We start from the raw sequence: 24,464 nt of genomic DNA, 5'->3' as shown, positions 1-24,464 counted from the left end.
TAAGGCAGCGGCTGGGCTATTAAATTCATGTTTTGGGCTACTAATACTGTGTTTTGCCAAATTCATTTAGCCTCTACCAGGAAGGATGCAGGTAATTTTCAGGATGCAGAGTAAATGCAGGTTTTTAGGGTGACACCATTTCTTTTAGGATATTGTAACTTAAAACAAAGAATAGCAAATACTTTTTAGATAAGTTTCTTGTATTTGCCTTGTGATCCATGGTTGGGGGAAGAAAAAAACAAAGTTATTTTTATAAGTTATTTTCACAGAATACATAGTATCTCTCCTCTAAACTTTCTGGATGGAGTATATGACTCATCAAGTATGATTACTAGTCTACTTTTCAGTTGTAGTGAATAGCTTATGAACTTCAGGACAGAACTATCATAGTCCAAAGATGCTTAATAATAAGTGACATTTTATAAATGACATTAATGTTACTGCACCAAATATTCTTTTCCTACCTGGCATTTTATGTTAAATATATAGATAATAGAAAATACTCAGGAATATATTATCAGGCACCCAGTCACAAATCAGCAGCTTTCAGTAAATATAAGGGCTTTCTCTAAAGCATCTAAAATTAGTAAAAAAAAAAAAAAAAAAAAAAACAGAAAAAGCAGCATATAAATATTCAAGAAATTAAGTCATAAAGTAAAATCTTCTTTAACTCCTCAATGTGTGGCTGTTTTCATAGCTGGTAAATATATAAATATATATAAATAAATAAATATATAAATAAATATATATAAATATTCAGCCACGATATAAAGCAAATGCACAAAATGGTTTTTCTATATATACCAGGATGCTATTGTTTAAAAAAAAATTCTAAGCTAACATTACAGAAATGAGATGGCCAAAAAATGTTAAGCGTTAGGTGCTGGTTTGCTGGATCATAGAAGGCTCCACCCACTCACTAAGAAGATAATGACTACAGATCACGAGAAATTCAGTCTTAGTCCTCTGCTTCCCCACTTTCTAAATGCAGTCACCCGTAATGACTTCAAATAAGATATTCTATAATCCACTAATCTAAAATAATCAACCAAAAAATCCATTCATGCCACTTGAATGGTCACAAAAGACTTTCCACACCTGTGGACTGATGAAATATCAGAAGAAAAGTAAACTGCAAAAATTCACTTCAGTTCATGTACTGTTCAGTCTTCCTTAACTAAATACTTAAATCCCTCTGACTAAGTCAGTGAATGTATTCAATCAGCATAATTAAGTCATTTACCTTATTACATCACCAGGGCCATAGAAATTTTGATAAATGTCTTGCTTTTATCAGTAGTGCTGGGAATGAATCCCAAGCAGGGCCTTATGCATGCTAGATAAACACTCTACCACTGAGCTACACTTCCAGCACTAGCACAGTTGTTTTATTGTTTTCAATGGACTCAGTTATTTTAAGGTTCACAGCACAATTGAGTGGAAAGATACAAAAGATATATCCAAAGCTACTAAGCAAATTTGATAGGAAAGAGAAGAGGTCAGTGTTAAGACCAAAAACAATAGATTCATATCTTGATGAGTACATTAAAAACCTAACCAGGAGATAAAAGTGGGGGGAAAAAATTGGCTTTCCAGCAGGGCCCCGGTGGCACATGCCTATAATCCTAGCTACTCAGAAGGCTGCGATCTGAGGATCACAGTTCAAATCCAGCCCAGGCAGAAAAGTCCCTGTTAGACTCTTATTTCCAATTAACCACTCAAAAAACTGTAAGTGTGGCTAAGTGGTAGAGCACTAGCCTTGAGCACAAAAAGGCTCAGCGACAGGGCCAAGGCCTCAAGTTCAAGCCCCACAACCAACAACAACAACAAAAAAAAAAGGCTTTCTATAATATTAGGAGGTCACTTGGATTATTGGCAAAACAACACTCTCCAGAGGAAAGACAATATGGGAATTTTATTTGGAGAGCCCATACCTACTTAAACGGGAAGCAAACCTGCTTAATGCCTTGGAGAGGGCTCTCTAACATTCATAAGCTTGTCCTGTCCAAAATGTTTATTGTGTCTTAAGGACACACTAAATATTCTTAATATATATGCGGGTGACACAAGAGGATGAACAGTTAATATAATGGATGCCATATCAAGTCTCAAATAACCTTAAGAAGAGTAATTGCTAAGCCAGACACCAGAGGCTCAAGCCTGTAATCCTGGCTGAAATCTAAAGATCACAGTTCCAAGCCAGACCAGGTAGGAAAGTCTGTGAGACTCTTATCACCAATTAATTACCAAAAAAGCTATGGTCTTAAAGTGGTACAAAGCTGGCCTTCAGCACAAAAGCCCAGGGACAATGCCTAAGCCCAAAATCTGGCATGAGAAATGGGGAAAAAGAGAGGAGAGAGGAAAAGGCGGGGGAGGGGGAGGCAGAGAGAATAGAAGGAAGAAAGTAAAGAGAAGGGAGAAAGAAGAAGAAAGAAGAATGGAGAGAGATGCTGGGAGCAACTCTGGAAAAAACGAAAGTGTTTTAACATGTAAAACGAGAACAATCTGAATACAAAGTGAGGGTACCTACCTTAACAAAAGAATTCAAATGTAATGTAAATGTGGAGGGAGGATTGAGGATCTTAAGATACAACAACAGAGTTGGAAGGAGATTAAGGGTTTGAGAACTAATAAATGAGAAAGTACGGCAGTTTACAGATGCTCACAAATTCTTTGTTACTCTTCTCATCAAAGAGTAGGCTCTCCTCTGACCTGGGCAGTCTGTGCAACTACATGACCCAGACAATAGTGTGCTAGGTTGGCAGCTAAGGTCTTAAAGACTAGCAGCTTCTACTGCCACTCAAAATACTAAAACTTAGGACCTCACTGCCATGCTGGGAGGAAGCTCAAGCAACCACACAGAAACACATCCCAGGAAAACAGTTCCAACCATATTCCTGGCCACTAACCAACACTAACTGTCCAGCCAGGTAAGTAAGACTTATGGAAGTAGATCCTCCATCTGAGCTGAGCTACTTCAAATGGACCAAGATGACACATCCCTTCTGAAAAGTGCCTAATCTACAACTTCATAAGTAAATTATTGTTATTTGAAGCCTACTAAATTCTTATTTTAAGCCCACTAATTCTATGGTGGTTAACTATTAAAAAAAAAACTGAAAGTAGCATAGGAAGCACATGAGAAGAATCCATTTGCATTCTCAGCTGATCAGATTATACCTAGAATAGTATCCAGTTCTGAATATCACCATCTAAAAACGATCAAACACAAAGAGATCAGAATGGTAAGAAATCTGGAGTTAGTCATATTTAATGGTATATCCCCTGTTGTCACTGTATTTGATTTTTGGTACCTTGCATCTTATATATACATTTATCTAATTTGGGGAGGGGAAGGGGAATAACAAAATGCTGAAACAAGAACACAGTGATCCATTGCAACAATGATACTCACAAGACATGCTGGAAATTAACTTTACAACTTTGAGAGAGGAGGGAACGAGAAGTGGGGAAGATGGAGGAGGGAAGGGATAGGGAAAAAAACAAAGGGGGGGGTAACAATGTTCAACAAGAAATGTACTTATTACCTTACTCATATAACTGTAACCCCTCCGTACAGCATCTTTACAATAAAATAAATTTTAAAAAAAGAAGTGACATAATTAAACATGGTTGATTACAAATAAAATAAATTTTAAAAAAAGAAGTGACATAATTAAACATGGTTGATTACATAGGCAAACTGGGTAAGCACTTCTCTTATTTACTACTCCATAAAAATACCAGAATGATTTTGTCCTGTATCAGTGGGAGAGTCAAAGATCATCTAGATTGTGGAAGAACTTTCTAAGAGCCTCTCAGAAATGCAATGGACAGATGGCCTTGGGAGTCAAGGGAGATCATATGCTACAGAAAAGTTACTCTCTACCCTTATCAATGCTCGGATTTGAACGTATTCCAAGTTTTTACTAGGAGGCAAGTCCTCTGTGCAACTCTGAACATTCTAACTCTGTGGGAAATTACTGACATTGATGACCATCCACCTGAATTAAAGAAATCCTTGCTTCTTGATCCTTTTCTGAGATATACATTTTCCAGGTTCCTCATCTGACCTGCCCCTAAAGCATAATGTACCCATATATACATCCCTAACCTTTCTAAAATAAACTAAAGACAAATGTGTAAATGTAGTATTAACAAGTGGAAAGCAAGTGTAGAATGTTAGGAAGATCTCTGGGCATAAGGCCAAAAGAACTAATCATCTTTATTTTTTCATGATACATGCTATTTGGATACTGCAGGAAAGGAGGGAGCTCCCCCAACCAACATACAGCTAAGGGACACAATAAAACAGGGTTAAGGAACACAGGGTTATCAACTTTCAGCACAGTGCCATTACAACCAGGACTCTAAATGACCTTTGGTGATGGATTTGTCCTTCATGAACCTCATTTTCCTCATCTGTAAATCCAGAGTGGCAAGACAGTTATTACAGATTTAATGAGGGGAGGGGAGATGAACTAACCATAAGGTCTGGGCCAGACATATTATATGAATCTGGTTCATTTCTTCTCTGTAAGACAGGAAAATCGGTGACTTGCAATGAAAGAACTACCTAGTTTCTCTTCCTCTCCCAGAAGACTGAGCTCCTCTTAAACAAGGACCATTTCTTACTGAACTAAACCCAGCACTTGATAGAGTGCTGATCACATGCTTGTTGGACTAGTTAGATTATTTCTAACAAGCTTTCTCAAGCTTTCAGAAAGATCTGGACAGCACATCTGGGTCAGAATTAGTTGCAAGTATTTATGTCCATTATATGTTTGGCCACAGAGTACCTACACTTCAACAGCTGAAAAAATTACTTTGCACAAATGTAATGAAACAATTTGGTAATTTCTCTCAATTGCCTCATTAACCTGCTAAAAATATCTACTCCATGAAACCAAATATAGTATTTTTGTTATAAATATTTTGCAATAAATGTAAACATTTGAATGAATACAAATCCTCTGTAAGTCTAAAGCAGGCTTTCCTAATTTCAGCAACCCTTCCTAATTAAATTCAAAGTTGCTGCACTTAGGTATGATAAAATGTTTAAAAATAAAAAACAGCAGATGTTAAACTCTGGGGGGTAGAGCAATTTTCTTTTTTAAAAATCCTTCATTTATTTTACACCACAGGAAGTCAACCAAAATACTGGCACCCAAAGATCTCATTTAATATGTCAGCCTAACTCAAACATATTCTGCATCTACAGAGATGACTGCTGCCAGTTGATGTTTAAAAACTATTTTGACTACTTAACTCTGAACATACCAACTTTTAAAAATCACTACAGTACAGTTTTAAGTAAAGGAAGGAGATCCGTAATCAACTGATAAAAACCATCAGTTCTCTGAAATAATCACACTTTTATCTAAAACAGGCAAATCAACAACATATGGGAGTTATGGTAGGAATCAGAAATTAACCTCTTATCTTTATAGAACGCTCAGGATTCATTCATTCGGAATTCAGCAGAGATACCACTGATGTCCCCAGTGGATTCCAAGAGCGGAAAATGGGACATGATGACTAAGGGCAGATGTTTAGACTTTCAAGGTCTGCGTCACTAAACACTCTCAATGATTCCCCTGCACAATTAGAAAAGGGTGGTCATGCAAAGGTCACTTTTGCCAGGCTCACATTTACTATAATCAGTTCAAAAAGACTGGCTGAACACCACCCTCAGAGGTGAAGATCTAGGATAATCAATATGGGCTATTCCTGAAGGTAAATCACTTTACTATCCTATAAGATTTTAATTGCCCTAACAACACTAAATAAAATACTACAAAGAAACCATCGGAGGACATAAAGGAAACAGTAAATACAAAGTGAAGCCTCCTGGTCCTGCCATTGTCCGCAGCCCCCACAATGCACACCTAGCAGCAGCAGTAAGGCAGCTATGGCATCCCAGGAATACGAGACCCTCTGCCGCAGCAGGATGCACTATTTTCTCCAATTACTGCACTCACCCTTAGAAAGTTAAAGGGGGTGAGAAAGGAAGGGGTAGGGGGGAAAGCCCTAGCAAGCCTGACATAAAGCATTTAATGAAGACAAATGTTATCTAACAAAATCTGCAGTCTCCAGTGAAATTTAACTCTGGTTCAAATTTTGTACATAGCTTTCCTTAAACCTCACAGATTTAAAGAGAACCTTGTAATCATGCTCCCGGGAACTGCTAAATAAATATAACATACTCACGGGTTTAGAGCAGCTGTTAACTTTGGAGGAATGAAGACAGTTCCACTACGAAGATGTCTTTCCCACTGTTGAACCAGATTTTTTTAAGCCAACAAAAAGAAGAGATAATCTTCAAAATAAGAGCCTACAAAAATCTTCTGCTTTATTCCATGCTCTCCAATAAGAAGACTCTCAATTATCAGGCACTGGCAGAGAAGTTACAGAGACAGCTGACAGCATCCCAGAGCTTTGCAGGGTAGAATTTAAGACATGTCAGTTAAAGTGGCAGCTACACTCACTGCTGTAGCGGCTGCTTCCGCAGGAAGGGATGCCGGGAGATTTTTTTCCCCCCAATCTCTGCTGCAGCATAGTTCTAATCCATCACTGTTTAATTATCCTGGGGAAACAGGCAAGGAGAATACAAATGGACTAGATTTCTAAAAACTGCAAAATCTTCTAATGGTTTTTCACCTAATCTAGGGATTCATTTCCCATCTAAAAGAAGACCAATTGAGAAATAAGATGAATTACATTGGATTTTAAGGAAAATAAGAACAGGATGCTATTCTCAGGTTAGAGTTTTTCTAAACACTTTTTCTAAATACTTTTTTCTAACTTTTTTCTAACTGGCCTAATAGGTTAAATACACAAAAGATAAATTCGTGAAGTTTAATTAAATTAAACACACATGAGACTCACATCGGCACTTTTAGCTGGGCACCAGTAGTGGATGCTTGCAATCCTATCTAGTCAGGAGGCTGAGATCAGGAGAGTTATGATTTAAACCAACCCAGATAGAAAACTGAGACTCCATCTCCAATTAGCCAGCAAAAAAGAAAAAAAAAAAAAACTGGGCTGGAAGTATAGCTTTACTAATAGAGCACCTACCATGATCAAACAAGCCAAATGAGCATGAACCTGAATTCAAGCCCAGTACAAAGCAAAAAAGTTTAAAAAATAAAAATTAATAGCCTTTCCCCACCCCCATTTGTATGGACATGTGTGTGTGTGTATATGTGCGTGTGCGTGTGCGCTCATGCGCGTGCGTGCGTGCACCAGGACTACAGTTTGAACTCAGGGTCTGAAATTTTTTTTCCTCAAGTCTAGTGCTCTATCACTTCAGTCACAATTTCATTTCCAGCTTTTTGCTAGTTAATTGGAGATAAGAGTCTCATGGAGGGGCTGGGAAGGTGGCTCAGTGGTAGAGCGCTTGCCTTGCATGCCTGAGACCCTGGGTTCGATTCCCCAGCACCACATAAGCAAAAAGAAAAAAAAGCCAGAAGTGGCACTGTGGCTCAAGTGGTAGAGCACTAACCTTGAGCTGAAGAGCTGAGGGACAGTGCCCAGGCCCAGAGTTCAGGCCCCACGACTGGACCCAAAAAAAAAAAAAAAGTCTCATGGATTTTCCTGACCTAGCTGGCTTCAAACCACAATCCTCAGATCTCAGCCCCCTGAGCTAAGATTCCATTAATGAGCCACCAGTTCCTGACTTAATGGTTTTGTTTTGTTTTCTCAGTCTTGGGGCTTGAACCCAGGCCGGAGTGTTACCCCTGAGCTTTTTCACTGATAGCACTCTACCACTTTGAAACAGTGCCACTCCCAGTTTTCTGGTGGTTAACTGGAGGGAGGGAGGGAGGGAGGGAGGGAAAGGGGGAGGGAGGAAGGGAAGGAAGGAAGGAAGGAAGGAAGGAAGAAAGGAAGGAAGGAAGGAAGGAAGGAAGGAAGGAAGGAAGGAAGGAAGGAAGGAAGGAAGGAAGGAAGGAAAGAAGGAAGGAAGGAAGGAAGGACGGACCTCTACAGAAAAAAAAAAAAAAAACTGCAAAATACTGAAGACACCAAAAAATGGAAAGGCCTTTGTTCATGACTGGAAAAATTAATGTTGTAAAAAGCAGTTAGATGGGGCTGGGAAAGTAGCTCAGCGGTAGAGTGCATGCCTTGCAAGAATTCCTCAGCACCACATAAACAGAAAAAGCCGGAAGTGGCGCTGTGGTTCCAGTGGTACAGCGCTAGCCTTGAGCTGAAGAGCTGAGGGACAGCGCCCAGACCCAGAGTTCAGGCCATGTGACCAGCAAAAAAAAAAAAAAAAAAAGCAGTTAGATGGGGGCTGGGAAGGTGGCTCAGTGGTAGAGTGCTTGCCTTGCATGCCTGAGGCCCTGGATTCAATTCCTTAGCACCACATAAGCAGAAAAAAGCCAGAAGTGGCGCTGTGGCTCAAGTGGTAGAGTGCTGGCCTTGAGCTGAAGAGCTGAGGGACAGCGCCCAGGTCAAGAGTTCAGGCCCCACGACTGACAAAAAAAAAAAAAAAAAGCAGTTAGATGTTAGGCACTGGTGGGTCTTGCCTATAATCCTCACTACTTGGGAGGCTGAGATTTGAGGATCACATTTCAAAGCCAGCCTGGGCAAGAAAGTCCCATGAGACTTTAACCAATTAACCACCAGAAAACCAGAGGGGGGAGGGAGGGATGGACAGGAGGGAGGGAGAAGAAGGAGGAGGAGGAGGAAGAGGAGGAAGAAGAGGAAGAGGAGGAAGAAGACAATGACAACAACAAACAACAAATGCTGAAGAGGATGTGGGGTCAGGGAGAGAATCCATATGCCCCTGGTGAAAATGTAAATTAGTATAGCCACTATAGAAACCAATATGGCAATTACTCAAAGACACAAAAAGTGTAACTACCGTATAATCTGGCTATATCACTTCTGGGCACATATCGGAAGGAATATGTCAGCATACAAAAAAGATACCATGTTTACTGCAGCCAAAGCATGAAAGCAGTCAAGTTACCATTACAGAACATTTTAACTCCCAAATACAGACAAAAACCTTGCAAGTTCATTGTTTATAAGGGAAACCCAAACTATGCCCACCTTTCTAAAAAGGCTACTTATCAGAGCTTCATGGAGTTTTAACATTCATAATCCTATTATAACATTTTTCTTATTGACAACTAAAAAGAACCTTATGGTCTCAAATACTTTCATTATGAACAATAAAAATAAGTATCAAAGAAATTATTTCAAATAATGAGCATTATATACATAAATCCACAAATACCTCTCTTCCATTTGCATCAATTGCAGAGTTCATCCAATTTCTTAATAGCTATTAAGTTTTTAGACTATTTATTAAATGTACTGACACACATATTAAAATACACATTATACAAAATGTTCCTAAGCCAAAAATTGACTTCATGCCTTTGAGATGGTCTAGTCACACTGTTCTACAAACATAATTAGAGTCAAAAGCAAGGGAGAAGATGAAAGGGAAAGATGGAGGATCTAAAAGACTCATCAATCTCCAAACATATCAATAGTGAAGTCTAAATATTTCAATAGACAAAACTTGCAAGGTATTTATTTGCTTTTGTTTTATTATTTAGTCACTATTTTGTTGCTTGGTTGTTTTGCGGGTCCTGGGACTTGAACTCAGGGCCAGGATGCCATCTATGAGCTTTTTCTACTCAAGTCTAGTTCATTCTACCACCTGAGCTCTACTTCCAGCTTTTTTTTTTTTTTTTTTTTTTTTTGGTAGTTAACTGGAGATTAAAAAGTCTCATGGACTTTCCTGCCCGGCTGGCTTTCTACTGTGATCCTTAGATCTCAGCCTCCTAAATTGCTAGGGTTTCAGGCATGAGACGCCAGCACCTGGTTTTTAAGTCACTATTTTTTTTTTTTTAGGTCCAGTTGTGGGGCCTGAACTCTGGGCCTGGGCGCTGTCCCTCAACTCTTCAGCTCAAGGCTAGCACTCTACCACTTGAGCCACAGCACCACTTCCAGCTTTTTTCTTTTTGCTTATGTGGTACTGAGGAATCAAACCCAGGGCCTCATGCATGCAAGGCAAGTGCTTTACCACTGAGCCACCTTCCCAGCCCGTTAAGTCACTATTTTTATCAAGAAGTAGATAAAAGGAAAATGAATGGAAATGTAAAGGAGAAAAGGCAGATAAAAGATGGTAATAGCCGGGTGCCAGTGGCTCACACCTGTAATCTCAGGAGGCTGAGATCTAAGGATCACAGTTCAAAGCCAGGCCAGGGAGGAAAGTCCATGAGACTCTTATCTCCAATTAACCACCAGAAAACCAGAAGTGGCACTGTGGCTGCAGTGGTAGAGTGCTAGCCTTGAGCTGAAGAGCTCAGGGACAGCACCCCCACCCAGAGTTTAAGCCCCACAACTGACCAAAAAAAAGATGGTAGAATGTAAACAGAAACCACAAACTCATTGTATCACTCAAAACTGACAGCTCATTTATATAAACATCAAAATGTGAGTCAGCCCATGGCTAAAAAAAGACAGAGAAGACATATTTAGTCCTGGAGAGTGTTTCTACTGCCCAAGCAAATGAACTTTACTGGATTATGGATATATCTGAGTAGATGAACACAGCCAGAAACAAATCATCACTTTAAAAAGATAGATAGATAGACAGACAGAGAAACAGACAGACAGACAGACAGACAGACAGACAGACAGACAGACAGACAGACAGACAGTTAAGAAGGCAGAAGTGAGAGAGGAATAATCTATTTGGGTATAGTCATTAAGAAATTGTAGGACACACTGGCTAAAAGCCAGAGATGACAAGTTAGAAAAACCTTATGCTGACACTTACGTGGCAAGGGGCTTCCTCAGCCCCTGTGGCTGGAAAGTAGGGAGTGGGGAGGAGAGTTGCTACAGATGAAATTGAAAAGAAAGTGGAAGCCTGACCACTTCAAGCCACAAAGACTAAGATAAATTGGGCTCTTCATCCATAGAGATGTACAAACTCTTGGGCAGACTATAAACAAGTGAGTAACGTCATCCAATTTTCTCAAAGGATCATTCTATCCTGATTAATATACTGTTGAGAAGTAAATTATGAGAACTAGTCATCCTCAGAGGCAGGAAGATTGTGAGTTTGAGTTCAGCCTGGGCTACATAGAAGACCCTATGTCTCAACATTACCACCTAAATACACAGATATACACATATGTACATACAAACACACATGAGATAGAGCACTAAAAGGTTATTGATCAATACTGGTGCTTTTTATGTGCGATAAGATCCTGACCTTTTAAACACAGAGATCTTATCCTTTATATTTGCAAAATAAAATACAGATAAAAGGGCTGGGAAGGTGGCTCAGTGGTAGAGCGCTTGCCTTGCAAGCCTGAGGCCCTGGGTTCGATTCTTCAGCACCATATAAACAAGAAGAAAAAAGCCGGAAGTGGCACTGTGGCTCAAGTGGTAGAGCGCCAGCCTTGAGCTGAAGAGCTGAGGGACAGTGCCCAGGCCCAGAGTTTAGGCCCTACAACCGGACCCAAAAAAAAAAAAAAAATACAGATAAAAAAGGCATGCAGGTTGAATAATAGTTCTAGGTAAATGTTAATGTAAGAATCCTGATTTTCAAATGGTAATGAAGTAAGAGAACATTGCTACAAAGAAATAAATATTAAAATATTTATAAGTGGTATCAGCACTTGGTGTTACCAGCTCAGCCTTGGATTCTTTTGCTCACTTCAAGTTAGAAATCACAAAGGAGATGATACTGTAAGAAGTTAGGGGAGGCCAGGAAACCAGTGGCTCACGCCTGTAATCCTAGCTGCTCAGGAGGCTGAGATCTGAGGATCATGGTTCAAAGCCAGCGGGGGCAGGAAACTCCGTGAAATTCTTACCTCCAATAAAAACCACCAGAAAACCAGAAGTGGTGCTGTAGCTCAAGTGGTAGAGCGCTTGCCTTGAGCTGAAGAACAATGCTCAGCTCAGAGTTCAAGCCCCATGACCGACAAAAAAAAAAAGAACTTAGGGGAGTTGTAAGAATGAATGAAAAAGGAAAGTTGTAAGAATGAAAAAGGGAACAGAAAACAAATATAGCAAGAATTTCAATGTATATGTGATAAAGGAAGTGGGAAATGTGAAATGATTCTAGGGGGAGGAAGCACAGGATGAGGGAATGAGGGAAGGGATGACTCTGATCAAGAAGCACTTAACACTTAGATTGTCCTGGTAAATTGCAACCCCCCCCCCATACAACCTTTTGAAATTCAGACAATAATACATCTAATTTTAAAATAAATAAATAAAAATAATGCAGGGTAAAAGTAAAGTAAAGGAGAAAAGAAGGGGAGGGGAGCGAAGAGGAGGCAAGGGGCGGGAGGCATATCAGATCAGGCTCTTACCACAGCATATCCTTGAGTACAAAGGAGAGAGACAGTGCCAGGATAAGAGTTCCCAGCCAGGTTTGCTAAAGTTACAGAGAAGTAAAGGATTATGCGCATAAAAAACAGTGGGTTTGGGACTGGGAATGGGGCTCAGTGGTAGAGTGCTTGCCTTGCACGCATGAGGCCCTGAGTTCAATCCCTCAGCACCACATAAACAGAAAAGGCTGGAAGTGGCGCTGTGGCTCAAATGGTAGAGCGCTAGCCTTGAACTAAAGAGCTGAGGGACCACACCTAGGCCCTGAGTTCAGGCTCCAGGACAGACAAAAAAAAAAAAAAAAACAGTGGGTTTGGGCAAGAGTAGCCATTGGGATTTTTTCTCACATCTTGTCTTTCTTAGCACCTGAGTGTGTACCTGGCACAGCACTAATCTGTCTGTGCACTTGGGTTTGACTATGCTCACACAGGATTTGAAGCAAAGCCTGGGGGAGAAGTCAGCAGTCTGGTCATCAATGGGAACATTTTTTTAAAATACCCCATATTGTCAGGCCTCCCCTTATCTGACTCAGAGCAGAAATAAACTATGATGCCTCAGACTGGGCCCCAAATAATCAAATCTGGAGAAGGATTAAAATAAAACTGGCATGGAGTTGATAGCCAATGAAGCTGCATAATGAATATGTAAGCAGTTAACTATCCACTTTTGGCCTGTGTTTGGAATTGTTCACAATAAAATTATTTTTAAAAAATAATAACTTTGGCTGCTGTATAAGGAATGAAGAAGTGCAGTTTAAAGGATGGAGAGACAGAAAGGAGGGAAACACATTATCTCTTATTAGTCAGCTTCTCAAGTGATGCTAACTTTAATGCAATGGAGAGAAAAAAGTGAATAGATGGGGAATATATTTGGGAATAGAAATCATCAGACCTGGGTATGGAGGTTAAAGGAAAAGGAAAGGGATGAAAGATATCTCCCAAGCACCTGGCTTGAACAAGCAGTGGATGACAGGTAGAGAAATTTACAAAGAAAAAGACTAAGAGAAAAAAAAGTTCCATATGGATAAAGGAAGTAAATACCAAGTGTTAGTCTGGGACATTTAAGGTAAGGGGAATTGGAGTCAAAGAGGGCAGAAATTTTAAAAACAAATTAAATTGTGGCCAATAGTTACATTTTATAATTTAGTTAGTATGAAGAAAAATACTGATTAGATATTTCCAAATATCATCCACCAATATTCACCCTTAATTAACCTTAGAATAGACATTAACTATAAAGTGAAATAAAAATTCCTCCTACTAACCTACAATCTGTGGTTCAAAGGAAGAAAAATATCTGTGAGAAATGCTATGTTACAAAATTTTTATTTCTTTTGTAAGCTTGTAATTCACTTGGCCAAAAGTATCCACCTATTTTACTTTCTAAACTTAAGTACAAATTCACAGTAGCTCTTGCAAATGAATACATTCATCACCACCATATTCACAATGCCTCAGGACTCCATTAAACACCTATAAATTACTATGTAAGAATAAATTCAAACTTTAATACGATGCTACAGAATGTGGAAGACCACTGCTGAAAACATTAACTTGTATCTGTTCTACTAACAGTTTTGGGATAGGAGTGTAATCTGCCTGACTCAATGGACCATAAAAAGAAAATCCTAGCCAGGCACTGATAGCTCATGCCTGTAATCCTAGCTACTCAGGAGACTGAGATCTGAGGATACCAGTTCAACGCCAGCCTGGGCAGGAAAGTCCCTGAGACTCTTATCTCCAATTAACCACCAGAAAAACAAAAATGCAGCTGTGGCTCAAAGTGGTAGAGCGTTAACCTTGAGCAAAAAAGCTCAAGGACAGTGCCCAGGCCCTGAGTTCAAGCCCCATGACACAAGAGGAAGAAAAACAGGAGGAGGAGGAGGAAGAAGAAAAAGAGGAGGAGGAAGAAAAAGGGGAAGAAGAAGAGGAAGAGGAAGAAGAGGAAGAGGAGAAGACAACCCTGACTAATACTTGAGAACATTTCTCTATCAGATTTCTGTTCCACTGCTCATTACGATTTTCATTAGAGGTCAATAAAGATACCATATCAAGAAGAGCACCAGTGGCTCATGCATGTGATCCTGGCAAGTCAAGAGGCTGAGATCTGAGAATTAAAGTTGAAAGCCAGTCTAGGCAGAAAAGTCTATGAGATTGCATTTCCAAAATAACCAGCCAAATGCCAAACTATAGGCATGAGTCAAATGGTATAGAGTACCAGCCATAAGCAATAAAGCTAGGAAAGAGCTCGAAGTCATGAGTTCAAATGCTAATACTGGCACAAAAAGAAAAGTCATCAAACCACAATTCCAAGTGGCTAGTCCATTCCCTCCACTAAACAGGCCAAGATTTGTCTGAGACCCAACTAGTGTCAAAGGCCCCACTGGTGTTCTATACCCACTGCCATATGCTCTGGCCACTGTCTTGAAAGCCATTATTTTGGAACTCCCAAAGCCTTTTATTTATTCTTCACATTATATTGCTGTTGATTTATGAGTAAACTATACTTCACAGATTACCATACTGTAAGAGATAGTTGCACAAACACTGGGAAAGGAAAATATACCAGCATGAAAGTATCAAGAGGCTCATGCTAGCATGGAATTACTCAACCAGAAACAAGGAATCACAATGGAGCTAATCTAGACCTGCATGTGATATAAAGCAAATTCCTATATATCATGAGATGGGTCTATTTACAGTCCCTCCTTTAGAGACTGCTTACTTATGCCAAGCAGTTCATAAAATTCAAAAGAAAGAACGTAGCCAATAGCTGGTGGCTCACACCTGTAATCCTCAGGAGGCTGAGATCTGAGGATCACGGTTCAAAGCCAGCCCAGGCAGGAAAGTCTGTGAGATTCTTGTCTACAATCAACCACCAGAAAACCAGAAGTGGCGCTGTAGCTCAAGTGGTAGAGCGCTCGCCTTGAGCTGAAGAGCACAGGGACAGCACCCAAGCCCAGAGTTCAAGAAGCCCCACGACCAAGGAAAAAAAAAAAGACAGACTGTGCCACTAACTTTAATTTTTTTTTAATTTTTCCTCCAGGGCTGGGAAGGTGGCTCAGTGGTAGAGCGCTTGCCTTGCATGCATGAGGCCCTGGGTTCAATTCCCCAGCACCACATAAGCAAAAAGAAAAAAGCCGGAACTGGTGCTGTGGCTCAAGTGGTAGAGTGCTAGCCTTGAGCCGAAGAACTGAGGGACAGCGCCCAGGCCCAGAGTTCAGGCCCCACGACCGGACCCCCCCCCCAAAAAAAAAAGTTACATGTCATTAATTTTTCCTCCATTCTAAATGACAGAAAATATTTTCAGATATATCAGTTTGTAGAATTAATAATTTCCCAAATACTTAGTTATAATAATACCATTGTTATTCCAAAGATCCTTAAGTAGGAAAATTTAAGGGTGATAAACCATTAGGCAGAAAAGAAAGGTGGGAAATAGTTTTTTTTATGGAAACTATTTGAGGTCCACTTCCCTCTATTTACATAAATCTTTTTTTACTGGAAGGAAATCATCAGTCTGCAAGAGGACTATCTTGCTACAAAGACATTTAAGTGTTGTTACCTGCACTGGAAACAAAACAAAAATATGGTTCATTCAGTGTTAGGAAAAAGATATCTGTAGAGTTTAGGACCCACAAAGGGAAACTTATAGCAAAATAAACCTAAGAGGAAATAAGGGCAAAAATACCGACAAACCAAACTCCAAATCAGGGCAAATTGAAAGTTCAGGCAAGAAACACCTTAAGGATACTTTTACTGTTCACATGTACTTAGAATCAGAGAAAACATATAGAAAGCTTTTGAATGAAAAATACTAAACAACAAATTATTTATGTAACATTTTTGATGCACATGATTTTCAGTAACATGGGAAACCTAAAAAATAGGAACATTATTTTCTGTGTTGGGAAATACGTTCAATCCAAGAGGCCTTTTCCATCTATCTAACTGTCTTGGAGTTGGGAAATCCTCTGCTTTTGGTCTCTGACTCAGAATGAAACTTACACTATCATCCCTTCTGGTGTTCACGTCTTGACTTGAACTGGAACTACAGCATCAGCTCTCCTGGGTCATCTCTAGTTTGCCAACTGTTAATTGTGGGACTCCTTGACCTAGATAATTATATGAGCCAATTCCTTATATTAAACTCCTTCGTGTGTGTGTGTGCCTCTCCTATTGGGTCTGCTTTCTGGAGAATGCAAACTAATATTCAGGGAGCATCATAGTACCAATATTTGCTAAGAAACTGAGAGGCCTTAGCCAAAGTACAGTCATTCTGGACCTAGACTCCATTTTGAAGGCTTTCACCGAAAGTACCCATTGTAAAGACTTTTACCGAAAGTAAGAACTCAGGTTCCTGGAAAAACTGCGAAAATGTCCCAATAACGTTCTGCTCGTAACTCCCCTAGCAATAGTCATCAGCAGATGACAGTAAAGTACCTAAGCTCCAGATGTTCCTTCATAAGATAGCATAGTTAACATTCTTGCAGTTCAACCAGTGTACCCTAGCCAATGAGAATGTGACAAGACTTGCATGCTATATGTTAACCAATCATGTAACTGCCAAGCTAGGAACCCCCTTACCTCAACCCTATGCCCTATAAAAACCCTGCTAAAAGAAAGGTTGGGGCTTTCAACTCTGACCCGCTGCATTTGTGATGGTTGTGAGTCCAGGCTCAAGCTTTCAATAAACGGCTCTTGTGTGCTTGCTTCAGAATCAGCTCCTTGCTGGTCTTTGGGGATCCTTATCTGGGTATAACAAAACTACTATGTGTTTTAATCCTGTTACAACATTTAAATCTATTTTTTACTAAGAATTCAAGTTAAATTTAATGTGATTTTTCCAATAAGCCAACAAGAAGGGGAAACAGCCAGAGAAATTAGTCAAGGTCTCCCAAACAGTAAATGGTAGACTGAAATTAGAGCTCAGCTAGTCAGTGCACATCATACTGCTGTGCTTTCAAGCTCTAGGTTGTATGGGTGGTTACTTTCTTCTTCCAGTACCACTTTTACCATTAAGAACAAACTAGTGGGGCTGGGAAAGTGGCTCAGTGGTAGAGCGCTTGCCTTGCATGCATGAGGCCCTGAGTTCGATTCCTCAGTACCACAAAAGCAGAAAAAAAAAAGCCGGAAGTGGCGCTGTGGTTCAAGTGGTAGAGTGCTAGCCTTGAGGTGAAGAGCTGAGGGACAGCGCCCAGCGCCCAGGCCCAGAGTTCAGGCCCACAACCGGACCCAAAAAAAACAAAAAACAAAAAAACAAAAAAAAACTAGCTTCTAAAACTACCCCTTACAATACCTCCCAGAACTGTACATGCTAAAAATATGCAAAAAACAAAACAGCAAAGTTTATTAGAATTAGATCAAAACTGACTGCAAAACAGACTCTACAGGGCCTCCACTAGAAGTAAAATGCTCAGTTTTGGAGCATAATTTTTATTTTTTTTATTTTTATTTTTTTGGTCGGTCCTGGGGGCTTATACTCAGGACCTGGGCACTGTCCCAGAGCTTCTCTGTGCTCTACCACTTGAGCCACAGCACCACTTCTGGCTTTTTCTGTTTATGTTGTGCTAAGAAATCGAACCCAGCGGCTCATGCATGCAAGGTAAGCACTCTACCAATGAGCCACATTCCCAGCCCTAATGTGTTAGTATAACCAAGATGAGAAGTCTGGACTAGGGACATTTTTTGCAACATTGAAAGAGAAACACAAATATATCAGAGATAGTCTTCAAGGATTTAAGAAACAATGTTGCCAGGAGCCAGTGGCTCATATCTGCAATAAAGCTACTCAGGTGGCTGAGATCTAAGGACTGTGGTTCAAAGTCAGCCTGGACAAGAAAGTTTGTGAGACTATTACCTTCAATTAACCACCAAAAAGCTATAAGTGGAACTGTAGTTCAAGTGGTGGAGTACAAACCTTGAGCAAAGAAAGCTAAGGGAGGGGCTGGGAAGGTGACTCAGTGGTAGAGCACTTGCCTCGCATGCTCAAGGGCCTGGGTTCAATTCCTCAGCACCACATAAGCAAAAAGAAAAAGGCCGGAAGTGGCACTGTGTCTCAAGTGGTAGAGCGCTAGCCTTGAGCTGAAGAGCTGAGGGACAGCGCCCAGGCCCAGAGTTCAGGCCCCACAACCGGACCCAAAAAAAAAAAAAAAAAAAAAAAAAAGAAAGCTAAGGGATAATATCCAGTTCCTGAGTTCTAGCCCTAGTACTAACACCAAAAATAAACAATGCTCACAAGACACTTAAAAAGTGACATGGGTAGATGCAATTGTTTGGATCTTAAATTTTGCCAAAAGCCAATGAGTTCAAGACTTAGTCCCCAGGGTGGTACTACTGGGAGGTGATGGGACCTTTGGGAGGCTGGAACCAGTAAAGGAATGTAGGTTATTGAAGACGTGTCTTAAAGGAAACAGTAAGGTGGGAGATGTATTTACAGTGATAGTGAGACCTATGCTCCGTATACAAAACAACTGTGAAGTTGAAACATGATCATTCTGAATCATTCTCAGAATAAATAACAGAAATAGACAAATAATATATTCTCAACTTCTCTTCCCCCCCTCCTCCTCCATGTTCTTCCACTTTCCCGTTGCACCCCCTCTCTCTGTTTGAGACAGGGCCTCATTATGTAGCTCGGAACTCACTATGTGTCCCAGGCTGACCTTAATTTGTGATCCTCCTGCTTCAGCTTCACATGTGCTGGGATCACAAGCATGTTCTCCCATACCCCGCTTCCCTGACTCTCTTTTGCTTCCTGGCAATGGGGTGAGCAAGTTTTTGCTCCACTATGTGTTCCTATGCTCCTACCATGCTGTGCTGTCTCACCACAGGCCCAAAGCATGGATTAGAATCTCTTTATAAATTAGCTCAGTATTCTGTTATAGCAATAAAAAAAAAAAAAAAGCTCAATAACACAGTGAACATTTGAATTTGATATACCGAGAAGGAAGTGAAGAAAATGCTGGCAACAGCAGATAAATACAGCCAGAGAGGCTAAAGAGGCAATTAAGGAGATGTTAGGTAATTAGAAAGTGAGGTAATATTGAGGAACTATTGTTTCCAGAATGAAAACAAATAGTATCATGGTTCTCAGTGGCTCATGACTATAATCTTATCTACTCAAGAGGCAGATAAGATATTGGGAGGATTGTAGTTTGAGACCAACCAGGCAAAAAAGATCTCAGCTCAATCAGTAGTCTGGGCATGAGCTCAGCCTGGGTAAAAAAGTTCCTAAGAACCCATTTTACCAAAGGGGGGAAAAAATGGGCATAGGGATGTGCTCCTGTTATCCCAACCAAATTAGTATGTGTTACATAGTTCTGTGGTCCAGGTTGGCCCAGACAAAAAGAGATACTCTGGTCCAAACAAAAAGGGCTACAGGTGTAATTCAAAGAAAGTCTACCAATCTAGTGTGAAACCATGAGTTCAAACGCTACTACTGCCAGAAAAAGCCACAGCAGCAGCAGCAACCACCAAACTACACGTCTTGCCACATTTCCAAAAGTACATGAATGGATTTTTAACAATCACACATCGATAACATTGCCATCATAGTCAACTTTTAGTTTGGTTTTATGGATGTTTATTCCAGTTTGCTTATTGTGATAGCCTTGCTATGTAGTTTGAGCTAGCCTTAAACTCACAACCCTCAATCATACCTCAGATACTGGGATTACAAGGGGACAATAACAGCAGTCATTTCTGAATGGTACATTTCTAAAGATCAGTCACACTAATATTAAAATTAATATTGAAACAGCTGAACAAAAGAGTACTTTTTATGTAATTGTAACACCCCTGTACATCACCTTTATAATAACAATAAAAAAATTTGAGTATTTTTTGGGGGAAAAGACATATAAATCAAAGGAGCAGAATACAAAGCCCAGAAACAGTATTATCATTTTCATAAAGCTTTTATTCTATATAAGTGATAAGGTAAGCAGAGCTCTAGTGGCTCATGCTTATAATCCTAGCTATTCAAGAGGCCGAAATCTGAGGATCATGGTTTTAAGCCAGTTCAGACATGAAAGTCCGTGAGACCTTCATTTCCAAATAACCACTAAAAAAACAGATGTGTAAGTGTGACTCAAGTGGTAGAGCAACAGCCTTGAACAAAAAACTCAGGCTCAGTGCCCAGGCCCTGAGTTCAAGCCCCAGGACTGGTATTTAAAAAAAAAAAAAAGAAAAAACTAGCCAGGCACTGGTGGCTGGCACCTGTAATCCTAGCTACTCAGGAGACTGAGATCTGAGAATTGCGGTTCAAAGCCAGCCCAGAGACGGGAACTCCATGAGACTCTTACCTCCAATAAACCACTAGAAAACCAGAAGTGGCACTGCGGCTCAAGCAGTAGCATGCTGGCCTTGAGCTAAAGAGCACAGGGACAACACCCAAGCCCAGAGTTCAAGCCCCATGACTGACAAAAAAAAAAAAAACTAATACATGTAGCAAAGGTAAAGCTATTAATGATCCTAACACAGCCAGGGAGAGCTGGGAGCCACACAAATGCTGTAGAGTGCAGCTAGTGGGTCTCAGTGATCGCAGTAAAACATGTTCCTATTTGAGAACAGAACCTCTGGCTCACTGAAAAACATTATTTATAGTCACTTCAAAATATTACAAGGGCTAGCCGGGCGCTGGTGGCTCACGCCTGTAATCCTAGCTACTCAGGAGGCTGAGATCTGAGGATCGCGGTTCAAAGCCAACCCGGGCAGGAAAGACCGCGAGACTCCTATCTCCAATAAACCACCAGAAAACCGGAAGTGGCGCTGTAGCTCAAGTGGTAGAGCGCTCGCCTTGAGCTGAAGAGCTGAGGGACAGCGCCCAGGCCCAGAGTTCAAGCCCCACGACCGACCAAAAAAAAAAAAAAAAAAAAATTACAAGGGCTGAGAAGGTGGCTCAGTGGTAGAGCGCTTGCCTTGCATGCATGAGGCCCTGGGTTCAATTCCTCAGCACCACATAAGCAAAAAGCAAAAAGCCGGAAGTGGCGCTGTGGCTCAAGTGGTAGAGCGCTAGCCTTGAGCTGAAGAGCTGAGGTACAGCACCCAGGCCCAGAGTTCAGGCCCCATGACCGGACCCAAAAAAAAAAAAAACCTATGTTGGCATATAGCAAATATTTGTAATAAAATTAAGTGCAAACCAATATTCCATATAAATAGATACAGACAAGTATCAAAAGGGTTACCAATAAGCAAAATTACTTGTCAGGAAATTTTTATTTTACTTAATGTCAGAAGAAATGATGCTCAGAAACATATTTGAGAGGATTACAAAGAAAGATCCTTTCTGAGGCTGGGAAGGTGGCTCAGTGGTAGAGCGCTTGCCTTGCATGCATGAGGCCCTGGGTTCGATTCCTCAGCGCCACATAAGCAAAAAGAAAAAAGCCGGAAGTGGCGCTGTGGCTCAAGTGGTAGAGCGCTAGCCTTGAATTGAAGAGCTGAGGGACAGCGCCCAGGCCCAGACAGAGTTCAGGCCCCACGACCGGACCCCCCCCCAAAAAAAAAAAAAGGAACAAGAAGAAAGATCCTTTCTGGGGCTGGGAAGGTGGTTCAGTGGTAGAGTACTTGCCTTGCATGCATGAAGCCCTAAGTTCAATTCCTCAGTACCACATACACAGAAAAAGCCAGAAGTGGCACTGTGGCTCAAGTGGTAGAACACTTGCCTTGAGTACAGAGAGGCTCAAGGACAGTGTCCAGGCCCTGAGTTCAAGCCCCAGGATTGGCAAAAACAAAAACAAACAACAACAAAAAACAAAACAGAAAGATCCTTTCTGAAGCTAGTTCAGGAGCTGGGAAGGTGGCCCAGTGGTAGAGCACTTGCCTTGCATGCTCGAGGCGCTGGGTTCGATTCCTCAGCACCACATAAGGAAAAAAAAGCCAGAAGTGGCACTGTGGCTCAAGTGGTAGAGCACTAGCCTTGAGCTGAAGAGCTGAGGGACAGCACCCAGGCCCAGAGTTCAGGCCCCACGACCGGACCCAAAAAATAAAAAATAAAAAATAAATGAAGCTAGTTCAAGTGACTCACACCTGTAATTCTAGCTACTCAGGAGGCTAAGATCTGAAGATCATAGTTCAAAGCCTGCCCCAGCAGTAAAGTCCCTGAGACTCTAATCTCCAATTAGCCACCAGAAAACCTGAAGTGGCATTGTGGCTCAAGTGGTAGAGCACTCATCTTGAGCTGAAGAGCTTAGCAGTAAAGTCCCTGAGACTCTAATCTCCAATTAGCCACAAGAAAACCGCAAGTGGCATTGTGGCTCAAGTGGTAGAGCACTCATCTTGAGCTGAAGAGCTTAGAGACAGCACCCACGCCCAGAGTTCAAGCCCCACAACCAACAAAAAAAAAAAAAGGAGAAGAAAAAAAGAAATATCCTTTCTGAAGCAAGATCAGACTTCAGTTTCATAGCTGTGGCCTTTTCTTAACAACAAACACTACTCTCAAAAGCTTTAGGATGAAATATTTACATTTCATACGGGAGAACCATCAACTTTTTGCTACAACATATTTTAATTATAATATGACTTACATAGAGATGGTTTCCAAGGCATCTTCAAAGATGTCCTAAAAAGGGATTAAAAAAAGAAAAAATATGAGTTTCTCAAGAATTAAGAATGGCACATGCATAAAGAAGATGAATATGAGGAGGGGGAGAGCATGCAGTAGAATAGTTCAGCTTTGACTAGTAATATTCCTGTTACAGAAACCTGTGTGATCTTAAATGAGATTTATGTTATTTTTATTGCAATTAGGATTGGCAAAATAGCCTACAAATCAAACCAGGCTTATTTTAAGAGGGGCATCTTCAATGGAGTTATCTTTCATTCCTCAATCTCATTACATTAAACATATACATTATACATTATACAAATCATACACATTAAACAAAGAAGTAACAGGAATTGCTCATAGTTAGCACAGTTAGCATCCCATGGGCCTTCATTTCAGATCTTCATGCACAATGCTAGTCTTTCTGCTTACCCAGGTGGATGAATCTGTGCCACAAAGGGCATGCTTTTCCTCCATGTGACTAGCCTATTCAAAAGCCACAACAGGAGACAAACAGACACATACTCATATGCACTCAGAAATACACACACATACATCACTGATACACACAGAAACACACATACAAGATCAATCATGCACCTATATCCTCACTTGGAATTCTCCTTCATAACCATAACTATCAATCTGAGCTCCTCCTCCAAGTATTTGGAACTCACCAAAACCCACCCTAATCCTCAAAGTATTCCATCACAACTGTCAGCATGCAAATCACCAGCACCTTCACAAGGGCCACCTCACCCATCTCCCAACTTCCTTCCTGACACATTCCACTGAATTCTCCATACAATGGTACAATTATTTATTTCTTCTTTAAATAAGCACATACCATCCCCGTGTTTTAGACCTCTTTATCAGCTTTCCATCGTACTCAGAGTGCACACAAAATCTTTACAATCTTTAGGACCTTCAACAACACCATAGGCATTTGTCCACATCTTCATCTACCTGCCTTGCTGAATCCCGTCAGCCACAGCTCTCTTCACTATCTCCTCTTTCTCAGAATGGTCTTCACTCCATCCTCCCCAAGACTGAGCCTTAATAATCCTTTGATTTTTAGCTCTACCAGATACTTCTTCAATCATACTGTCTTTGATCACCCTAATTAAATTATTAAGAATGGCAGCTTCCTAGAATCATCTTTTTATGGGGGCCTCATCTCATCAAAAATAAAGCAGAGAGACTGGCACAGATTCAAACTTTTAAAGTGTTTGCATTATACAGAAATCCTCAAAGCAGATGTTTGTCCATCACACAATAAAACAAATCCTCAGGGATGACTAGCATGCAAAAGGGATTACATCTAAATGGAGCACTGGGCTTTCCCAAGCTGTGTTCTACCTGTTGTACAAACTTGATCCTCAATAGCTAGCTGGTGTTAATTACAAAGCAGAGTCTGGAATTTCCAACTCCTAAACACAGGGAAGCCGTGTAATTATAAATGAACCACCAGATGTCGCTCTCAGCAAAAAAAATTGAATTGGACACCAGGGCTTTTGGTTTCTACTACCCATAGAGGAGAGAGTGTGTGTGTG

At 40.6% G+C, this 24,464-nt stretch overlaps 1 protein-coding gene across 2 annotated transcripts in view; it reads right to left on the bottom strand.

The window, feature by feature from the left end:
- The window catches only part of Ttc39b (tetratricopeptide repeat domain 39B), a 132,184-nt gene that overhangs the window by 80,040 nt on the left and 27,680 nt on the right, over nucleotides 1-24,464 (bottom strand). The window contains exon 2 of one of the 2 annotated variants that reach the window (XM_070033145.1): nucleotides 22,892-22,926. In XM_070033145.1, the coding sequence (XP_069889246.1) occupies nucleotides 22,892-22,926 (35 nt within the window). Of the gene's footprint in view, nucleotides 1-6,210; nucleotides 6,441-22,891; nucleotides 22,927-24,464 lie in introns of those variants that run through there. The other variant, XM_070033146.1, reaches the window with a different exon arrangement.

This window comes from Dipodomys merriami, unplaced genomic scaffold (assembly GCF_024711535.1).
Source record: "Dipodomys merriami isolate MVZ:Mamm:240054 unplaced genomic scaffold, mDipMer1.0.p SCAF_22, whole genome shotgun sequence".
In the NCBI taxonomy this organism is placed as follows: Eukaryota; Metazoa; Chordata; class Mammalia; order Rodentia; family Heteromyidae; genus Dipodomys; species Dipodomys merriami.
This window is presented reverse-complemented; position numbering and strand designations above follow the sequence as displayed.